An 11112-nucleotide genomic window follows, 5' to 3' on the forward strand; every position below is an offset into this window, starting at 1 on the left:
CGTTATAGATCTTAAATGCCACAAATTTTAATCCAAATGGTGTAAAAGTAGTCAATACTAGACAAATGAAAGTCCGAATGCTTCTATGATAATTTTTAAAATTCTTTTAATTTAAAAATTACTTAAATAGTAATTTAAAATTAATCATCGAAGCTTTCAGAGATCTGGTATTTACTACTTTATCCCATTTGGTATTCAAAATGTGTAGCATTTTTGATCTTTTACATGTGATGTTTTCCACCTATAACCTGTGCGATTTACCTTAAACTATTATGACGAAATTTTATAAAATTAAAAAACGTGTTGCAAAATGAATTTATTTTAAAATAAATGCTATTAATTAATACATCCAAAATGAATATTAAAAATATTATTTTTTCTTTTGCGATTTACACGTCGTTTTTTATCGATTGAATTAATTAAATCGTTTCGGCTTGCATAATACCAAGTTTTTTAGTATCTTCTAACTTTCTTCAAACATTTTCTAAAAAAAAAAAAAAAAATACAAATATATATATATATATATATATATATATATATATATATATATATATATATATATATATATATATATATACATATATATATATACATACATACATACATACATACTATATATATATATATATATATATATATATATATATATATATATATATATATATATATATACACATATATATATATATATATATATATATATATATATATATATATATATATATATATATATATATATTTATATATATATATATATATATATATATGAGAGAGAGAGAGAGAACAATTTTAATAAGGAACCTTATTAGTCGAGCAATTTTAATTATTAGCCAGGTTGAAATCATTAATGACTACAGCATTTCACAAATAATTATTTTGTAATTTATTACTTACAATGACTAACGTATTATGGGTAATTGAACACATATTATGCGTAATGAGTTTAAACCCATAAGGAGAATCCTGAAAAAAAGTGATCAATTAGGATAAGTAGTTAAACAAAAAAACAAAAACAAAAATATAAAAACCTACTTTTTCAATGATGTAGACCTTGGGTGCAATAGCCAGTGGATGTAAAAACTGAAGGCCGATTAAACTTTTACTTATATGATATATTTTTATATTAGGTTGGGTGTAATGGCAGTCTATGTTTTCTAATAATAATCTCTAGTAAAGACGGAAATATAAAAAGAAAACCAAAAAATTGTTAAAAGATAATCATATTTTTCGTATTTCAAATTTCATTAAGAAAATTTATGTAATATTAAATAGTATCAATAACAAGCAGAACTATAACAAAGTATATATCTATATATTAGAAAGATAACTGTATTTTTAATTTTTTTTGCTAAAAATGGTAACAATAAAAATTACCAACAATAAAAAACACCAACAAAAGTTGATTCAAGCAAAAAAAAAGTTTTTTCAATATAGGTAAATATTTACAAATCCAAACATATTGAGAGACATGGCTAATGAGAAAATAAAAAACATAACAAGTAAATAGCATAATAAAATACAAAACTAATTTTCACATAAATTACGATTTAGTACTTTGGGAGTGGTAATCAGTGAGTAATTCTTTAGAGATATTAGAATATACTCTGCATTGTTTTTTTGTGATTTTAAATTTATATTTAGCAGCAATGAACTGAAACTGAGTAACACAAAATGTTCTGCATAAAGGGTCAGTAGCACCTTGAAAAAAAAAGCAAAATATTGACCATTAGACAAGAGTATCAGAAGGAATTTCAAGTCCGCCTCTGTTTAGGCTATACAGATAACTTCCATATTTATAATAATAATTGGTAGAATCATCATAAATTTTTATTTCGCTTTTTTGCACATAGCCAGCTATGTAAACTATAGCCACTAATGTAGATTTATTAACTGAGCTTTCAAGATCATGTATATTATCCAGAAGTTCTTTTTCATCAGTAGAAATAACTCTAAAACATATGTCACAAGTATGACCATCGATACCATCAACAGGAATGTCAAGTTGTAATATCAATTTAGTATGTTGAATATTAATTTTTTCAATTACAGATTTAGCGTTTATAAAGTAAGTACCTCCAGATCCCTGTCGAAGCTTAGAAAAAGCTTTTTCAAGTGGATCTGTTGAAAACCAACCTAATAAGACATACTTTGCTCCATTACTCAACAAAGTTTCTACGAGATCAATAAAGCCATAACATGAATGCGCTATTGCATTGCTAGTATCTAGCGTAAGCTGTTTTACACGCTTACCTGTAGGTTTCATAAAATTTGACAGTTCAGCAATATCTCGTAGCAGTTTTAACTGTTGATCACCAACTGAGTGGATTTCTCCGCATAATTCATTTCTAAACCGAATGCCAGCACCAGGTGCTTTGACATTAACAACATTCGAAAAAAAAATTATTTTTTCAATAAATTCAGCAGTACCTTCAAATGCTTTATTTTCAATCTCTAGATGTGTTTTTAATGCAGCTACTGTTTCCTCACAAAAAACAGACAAACAAAACTTTACAGATTGTCTCTCTATTAGTTTTGGATAAACTGATTTAGCTGTAAGTTTAGAGAGTTTGAAAAGACTATTGCACTCAGTTTTTAAATTAAAGTTTTAGATTAAAAGAACTGGCTTTGGCTAAGTGGAGTGATTTAGAAAAGTTTCTAAATTACTCCACTTAGCCAAAGCCAGTTCTTTATTGTTTAAAAATTGAAGTTCGTCAGTCTTTTCTGTCAACCAATTGTTTCGTATAGATTTTAAGAGATGCACATAATCATAAAAAAAATATATACCTGATATTGTTAACCATGGTTTACTATCAACTGTTTTAAACATTCCAAAAAATCTTTGATTTACACGGTTACCACCAGTAATTATTACCAATGTCTTACTATTTTCAATTTTATTTATCGTATGAACAATTTGTTGGCATTGAGCAAACTGAAATTCAGAGGAACAATTTGCAACAGGTTGAGCTCTACATATAAATTCTGGACCACCAAAAAGACATTTAATCATAAATAATAAAATTGTTTTAGCTAACTTTTCAGGGTAGTTTACTGCTTGACCAAACAAAGCACCTCTTTAGTAAAGTAATGAAGCTTTGACATAGACCTCATCAATTAGTAGTATGGAAGTTCTTTTCAATGGATTTAAATTCATAAAAAAACTATTTATGAAACTTAGGTCTTCCATTGAGCTTATTTTTGAAGTCAATCTTGTTAAAGTCCTTATACTTGACAACTTGTAGTCAATACACAAACAATCATATAAACTTTGTCGCATAGCAAAATACTCATATTCTCTACATATAATATCTAGAGTATATAAAACTTCACCAACATTAACTTTTCTTATAGCATTAAGGTGTTCGAATAGAATATTTAACTGAAGCGAACTTTCTTTATTTTTTAAAAATCTAACTGCTTCAAATAAAGCTGATTTTGTTTTTATTAACTTTAATTTGTTTACAGCTAAAGATGAAATATTACAAGTTGTGCCATTATGGTTAGCTACAAATGAATAATCATCAAAAATTACTAAAATAAATAATGGAACACCAAGTTTGTACATTTTTGATTATATGTGTAAACTTTTTTTATTAAGCTGGAAAACAATAACATCGTTATTATCACTTAACAAAGATTGAATATTGTCAAATATAAGTTCATCCTCTTATAGAAAGTCATTTAACTCATCTGGTAAAATGCTTTGAAAACCGCTTGAAGTTACAGTTTTTCTAACTTAACTTGCTGGTGTGGCTAAACAACTAGGCGGAAAATTTTAAAAACAGATGGTGGGTTTAAAGGTCGTTGCTTCCCATATTTGCTTTCAAAAGGTGCTTTATTTGGCTAATGAAGTTGACACACTGCTGTATAGTCTGTAACAATAAAACCAGTTCTTGGGATAGCTTCACTACATCTTTTTCTCTCCTCTAGATTCTTCGGGAATTTATAAATTGATATTTTTGTTGTAGTTGAGTATTGATATTGAAGTTGTATAAATTCATATTTTTGTTGTAGTTGAGATAGTTTGACTTGCAAAGAGATACACAGCATTTTAAAGGCATTTTAATTATTAAAAAACTTATCGTTAGTTTGACTATATTATTATCTTACAATGTAACGCCTTGAACCTTACAACATTATCGTCTTGAAGTTGCGCTATCTAATTTATAAACCAATCAAATTTTAAAGATTTATTAACAAAGCATGAACACAAACTTTCGTCTAATGTTAAAAGATGAAAATGTAAACACAGTATTAGGAATTGACCTTCAGTTTAACAACTTTGTTGCGCGATGTCAAGGCCTGCTATTATAGAAGGCCGTGCTCACACATAATATAATATTCTGAAACTAATAAACAAACATCTAAATTTCTATAAGTAAATTTAATCTTTGATCATTGCCTTCATATCCTATTTTATTTTCATATCATAATCTATTATGGTATTATTTATATGACATATCACAACAATATTATTAAATTTGTGATGTTCAAATATCATATGAACATTCTCTAAGATGTTCATATGATATTTGAATATAGTTCTTGAGTATATTATATGCAAACAAATGACTGATGCAAGTTCAAATGTTGTCAAAAACCAAGCATGCATGCATGGGACACTGCAGTGTCCCACAAAGAAATGCTGGTTTGAAAGTCAAATTTTCTTTATTTAAAAAAAAAAATTAAAATAGGGGGGAGATAGGGAGGTTTCTGTAACTTTTTATGCTCCAAAACTTTTAACTTTATATATAATAAGGTTCATAAAACTTTAGGGACTTATGAAGTACATTGAGGAACAAAAACAGGATATTAACAGAAACTTTTCAATTTTTAATCTGGAGTACCACAGTGTAATTGGGAATAAAGTCTCTGGGTCTAGTATTCAAAGTAATATGATCTAAAGTAATATATAAATTAAATAATATGCTTTAAAATGCATGCAGTTATACATAACTCCTGATAGTTAATTATATGTATAACTAGTTATACATAAAATTTATTATATAAACTTATTATTTAAGGTTATACTTGAACAAATTAGTACCAATTAGTTCAAATTCAAGATTAAGTTCAAGTTCAAGTTATTTGTTCAAATTTGTTAACTAGTACTAATTCTTACTACAGTAAGAATATTTATCATTGTTGAACGTGATTTTATTAGTAACTTAATTTTACTATCAACATATTTTGACAACACCCTTTACATTTTAAATGATGACAGCTTTACTTTTCTATTGATGTTAAATTTATTACGTTTCAATAACTCAGATTGAATTTTAACTGAATTATTGTAAGCTTTGTAAGGGTTTGTTGTATATTAAATGGTGTTGTAAATAAAGTAAAAATAATATATATATATATATATATATATATATATATATATATATATATATATATATATATATATATATATAGTATTTAGGCTATGGGATCATCCATAAATGATGCCAGTAGATAGAGGGGCAGTGTGAGTTTAACAATAATTGACAATGGGGAGGGGAAGTTGAGACCAAATTAATGTCAATTAAAAACTGAATTAAAAAAAAAAAAAATTAACATATTTTATTTAAAAAAAAAAGTAAAACAATTTATGCTAGCTATGAGCAGGTTTTAGAGGTATTTACACCAACAATGTGGTCTAAAAACTTCTTGCTTTTGTTGCTTAAAACTGTAGAGGATCATAGGAAAAACAATTTAAATTCAGAAATTAGCTTGCTTATCTGAAAGAACAATTTATGTTTTTTTTTTACTTTTAGTACTGTTGAGAATAAATGTATAATTGAACCAGAAAAAAATTGATGGTATATGCATTTTTTATATTATATTAACAATTCATGATAACAAAATGATAACAAAAACTGACATCATTTTCAATGGGAGATGGAAAAAATTTACTGAGCTTAATAAAGGGTGAAGGTGTTCAATAAACGGGTCATCATCTGACATCATTATGCATAGATGACCCTATGATTTAGGTTAAATAAGTAATCAATTTGCCATATTTCTCTTTAGAAAGTGTAAAAAAAAAGCATTGTTATGCTGAGAACCTACCTATTGAGCAAGTTTTGACCACCTATTTTATAAATTTGAGAGATAGAAGTGGAAGTGCAAATCGCAAAAGAACTAATAACAATGCTCTAAATTGATTTTAACTTTGTAGACTAACATTAATATAGTATTCAGAAATTATTTCTAATTTCATTTATTATTTCAAATAATAAATGAAGTTTACAGGATTTTTATAATTTGTATTTATTTCCATTAATTATCAGTTGTCAGTCTCTATTTTATAAAATGAATTATATATATATATTTGTATATATATATTTGTATATATATATATATATATATATATATATATATATATATATATATATATATATATATATATATATATATGTATATATATTTATATATATATATATATATATATATATATATATATATATATATATATATATATATATATATATATATATTACTTTTACTTTATTTACAACACGATTTGATATACAACAATCCCCTACAAAGCTTACAATAATTCAGTTAAGATTCAATCTGAGTTATTGAAACGTAATAAATTTAACATCAATAGAAAAGTAAAGCTGTCATCATTTAAAATATCAAGGGTGTTGTCAAAATATGTTGAAAATAAAATTAAGTTACTAATAAAATCACGTTCAACAATGATAAACATTCTTACTGTAGTAAAAAATAGTACTAACTGATAAATTTGAACAAATAAATATAAAATTAACAAAAACAATGAATAAATAAGAACTTTAACTTAAACTTGAACTAAATCTTGAGTTTGAACTAATTGGTACTAATTTGTTCAAGGATAACCTTAAAAAATAAGTTTTTATAACAAATTATATGTATAACTAGTTATACATATAGTTAACTATCAGGAGTTATATGTATAACTATATGCATTTTAAAGCATATTATTTTATTTAAACATTACTTTAGATCATATTACTTTGAAAACTGGAGCCGGAGGCTTTATTCTCAATAACACTGTAGTACTCCAAATTAAAAATTGAAAAGTTTCTGTAAATATTCTGTTTTTGTTCCTCAATGTGGTTTGTAAGTCCCTTAAGTCTTAAGGACCTTATTATATCTAAATTTAAAAGTTTTGGAGCATAAAAAAAGTTACAGAAACCCATCTCCATCCTACTTTTTTTTTTTTTTTAATAAAGAAAATTGGGAATTCTTTGACTTTCAAACCTGCATTTCTTTGTGGGACGCTGCAGTGTCCCATGCATGCAAGATTGGTTTTTGACAACATTTCAACTTGCATCAGTTAATTGTTTGCAAATAACTAACTCAAAATCGAAATTTAAATAATAATTATATTATCCTAATAATACGTCTATTTGCACATATCTTAATCTTTTTTCTATAAAGAAAGATAAACATTATTCGTGGTACTTACTTGCTTGTCATTCTCTATATTAATATAAAATATTATCACACAATATAAACGTAACGCGATGCAATGTCGATTTAAAATTTTTTTTTCGAGTTTTCTTTAAAGAGTTTTTTTTTAGTTTCCAGCTTTCAAATTAATTCCCATACAAATCCCACAGGAAACCCACATGGGATTTCCCATGTGTGTAAATACCATATGGTTCCCACATGTAACTCATGTGGGATTACCCACATGGGCTTAAGGTGACAAATTTCCATACGGATACCACATGGGAAAATCCGTCCCACGTAAATCCCATCAATCCCACACGGAACCCACGCGGAACCCATGTGGGACGCGGTTTTATTTTTCACTGGGATAGCCCAAAAGTCTTTGATAGGGCGACACTCCGGTACAGCTGGCAGATAATATCATCATCATAACATCAATTTTGTTAAAAAAGTCAACTTTTTTAACAAAATTGATGTTATGATTCTCATAGCAGTTGGTCCGTTTTGGCATAATGCGATGAGACCAGGTGCGACGAAAATACATAATTAACATAAGCATGATGAACATTGATAAACGGCACTAATTATTTCTTTATAAAATCCATTTTGTAGATGGCTTTATTGACTGCAAGGCCGCTGGGGACAAAAAATGGCTTGGAAATACCTTTGTCAGAAGCGGCCAGCCAGACGAGCAGCTTGGGTTCAACTTGCGCTTTTTGCAAAATTTAACGCTTGGTGGAGTCTTATCTCTGTCGCTACAGTAGTAGGTGCTATTTCCGTTTATTGTTGAATGCAGCAGCGTGAAGTAAGACTCGTCGTCAAGGGTGACAAATTTTCCTTGAAAATTGCAATAAAGACAATCATTGCCGGTCTTGATCCGCTCAATCTGGCTCTCTTGTTAATCAGGTACACCATGTTTTGTATAAGTTTTGATGTCAGAGTACTTGGCAAAAGTTTTAATTATATGTGAATAACTGCATTCAAATTTTCAACCGGCTTGCCTCATCGAAACTCGGTCACTGTGTTCAAATATGGTTCTCAGACGTTTGATCATCTTTGCGGTCATGATTTTAACCACGCGACCAGTTCCTTTAACTCTTTTATGTCCAAAAGTCATTCTCAGAACGTTTGATTATATCATAGATAATGCTTTTTGTAATTTGTTCAGCATTGAAGTGATCTACTGTGAACTTTTTACCATGCAATTTATTATTCAAATAAAATTCGTAAATCCGTTTTCTTATCTCTTCGTGCTTGGACATCATTATTATCTTAATTTCTACTATCTAAAAACAAGTAAGTTAACTTATAGAGAATTGAATAAGCTTTAAAATGAATGTAAGGGTGAAAACAAAAAAAGTTTAGCTTATGGCATATAAAAGTCAGTTAAAGTTAGTCTGGATTTTTTGCAATTACCCATTATCATGACAAATGCGAGCAAATTCCTCGCGTGTTTTAATGTTTTTAAAATTTTTCAGCTTTTTTAAAATTCTCTCTCTTTTGTTTGTTAAAATATATCTTTATATATGTTATGTATATGTATGTATATTTATATAATATCTATAAAACTTCAAAATTGTTTTATTTTGAGCTTTAAAAAATTGAAAAAGATTAAAAAAAAAAAAAAAAGTGCCAGTGGTAGGATTTAAACTACGGTATCGCGCTTCAGAAGTGCTGCGAACTAACCACTAATCACATAAACATGATGTTTTACGAAAATTTCAAAACTATTTAACAAACAAAAGACTTAAAAAAAAAAGAAGAATAAGCTACTTTTTAAATTTCTCCCATATAGTTTATAATATCTATATATATGTTATTTATACAATATCTATAAAACTTCAAAAGTGTCTCTGCATCAGATACTCTGAAAGCTAAACACTTCGGTCACTACCCAGCTACCAAACTTGCGTTGGCCCAACGTATGTAAATACATCGAGAACGTCGGCTGTGTTTCTCCGATGCAAATAACACGTTGATATAGTTTTAGTTTTATCATATTTATATTAATGAAAACCTGAATAACGACGTGATTAAAAATAGTTAGCAAAATTACATTTATCCAATGTATGTAAAAACATAGTAAAAGTTTTTTTTTTTTTCAATCTAAACCCAGCGTTGATCCAACGTATAGAGATCTACGTTGACCAAATGTGTATAACCCCCGTTTGATTCAACGTGTATGGATTAACGTTGATCCAATGTCTACAACCAAGCGTTAATCCATTGTGTATGGTTTAACGTTGGAATATATACATTGGATCAACGTTGCTCCATATGCTTTGGGAAAACGTTTTATTATATACAGTGGATCAACGTTTTGTTTGCATCGAGAAATAGCAGATATACAAATAAATGTTTGTATAGTTTATAAAGAATTATTTTTCATCAAAATATTTCCGTTGATTATGGAAATATACTTTGCAAATATATTTTCCCTTTCTTATATAACGAAATATCAAGCCACAAGCAAAACAAATATCAATAATGGCTCATTATTTAAATGCTTTTCAAATTATAAGAATCAAACATAAATGTCAATATAAAAATAAATAAGCTTCCTATTACATTGACCCGAAGAGATTACCAAGAAAAAAAGCGGTATGAGATATTTTAAACTATATTATTGTTATTTTTTTCTCTAATTTTTTTGATTTATTCTTTTTATTTTATTTTTCTACGAGAAAACTTTTTTTGTAAACGTAAAACATCTGACATTCAATTCCTTCACACATTAAATTACTCTTACCGTCATACCAATAATTATATCATCACAAACTCATCATAAAACGTAAAAAAACAAAAATGGAAACCGTTAAAATATTCTCCGTAAATATTTGTGGACTTGCTGACATAAACAAGCAAAACATAATTATAGAAAAATTTAAAAAAATGAATTTTGATTTTTTCTTATTACAAGAAACGCATCTTAATGCACAAAATGCAGAAAATTTTATAAAACTTTGGAATAATCCTGGCTACTATTCTACCGGTACGTCACGTACAGGAGGTACTATAACATTAATTAATAAAACAAAGCATAATCTAAAAATAATTGACCATTACGAAGACCACGAAAGTCACTTTAATTACATCCCAGTCGGCAAATTTAGTTGTAAATGCGCATTAGAAACTCGTTTAAATACGTATCGATGTGGTATGTATGTTAGCCATTTTATCGTGTCGAATACGCATTAGAAATACGCATTAGATGCGTATAAAGACAGGTATACAATACGACGCCTACTGAGTATCAAACTCGCATTTGAAATTCTTGTAAACACGTATAAAACACGATTACCAGAGAATACTCAATACGATGTTTTCCTGGTATTACATGCGCATTTAAAACTTTCCAGAATACGCATTATTTACGAATATTTGTTAGCCATTTTATCGTGTCAAACGCGCATTAAAAATAGACATCAGATGCGTATAAAGACAGGTATACAATACGACGCCTACTGAGTATCAAACTCGCATTTAAACACGTATAAAACACGATAACCAGAGAATATTCAATACAATTTTATTAACTAATATGAATTCATAACATAATGATAACGACTAGCAGTAAGCGACCCGTAATACGGGTTATGAGTTATTAAATCATTAATAACAATAAAAACACATTAATAACTTGATATATTATCTAAAATATTAAATACAAATTTATCTGTAAAT

General features: G+C 27.5%; 1 protein-coding gene across 1 annotated transcript; it reads right to left on the reverse strand.

The window, feature by feature from the left end:
- Positions 1-301: 301 nt before the first annotated feature.
- Positions 302-2601, reverse strand: LOC136080017 (uncharacterized). The gene is made up of 2 exons (XM_065796655.1): positions 895-2601; positions 302-484 (listed from the first exon to the last, which is right to left on the reverse strand). The coding sequence occupies exon 1, from the start codon at positions 2261-2263 to the stop codon at positions 1727-1729; it is 537 nt and encodes a 178-aa protein (XP_065652727.1). The 5' UTR covers positions 2264-2601; the 3' UTR covers positions 302-484; positions 895-1726.
- Between the last annotated feature and the right edge of the window lie 8511 nt (positions 2602-11112).

This window comes from Hydra vulgaris, chromosome 05 (genome assembly GCF_038396675.1).
Source record: "Hydra vulgaris chromosome 05, alternate assembly HydraT2T_AEP".
NCBI lineage: Eukaryota > Metazoa > Cnidaria > Hydrozoa > Anthoathecata > Hydridae > Hydra > Hydra vulgaris.

What these genes read in the sequence shown, in the direction of transcription:
- LOC136080017 (XM_065796655.1), bottom strand. Translation starts at nt 2,263, where the DNA reads ATGAAACCTACAGGTAAGCGTGTAAAACAGCTTACGCTAGATACTAGC.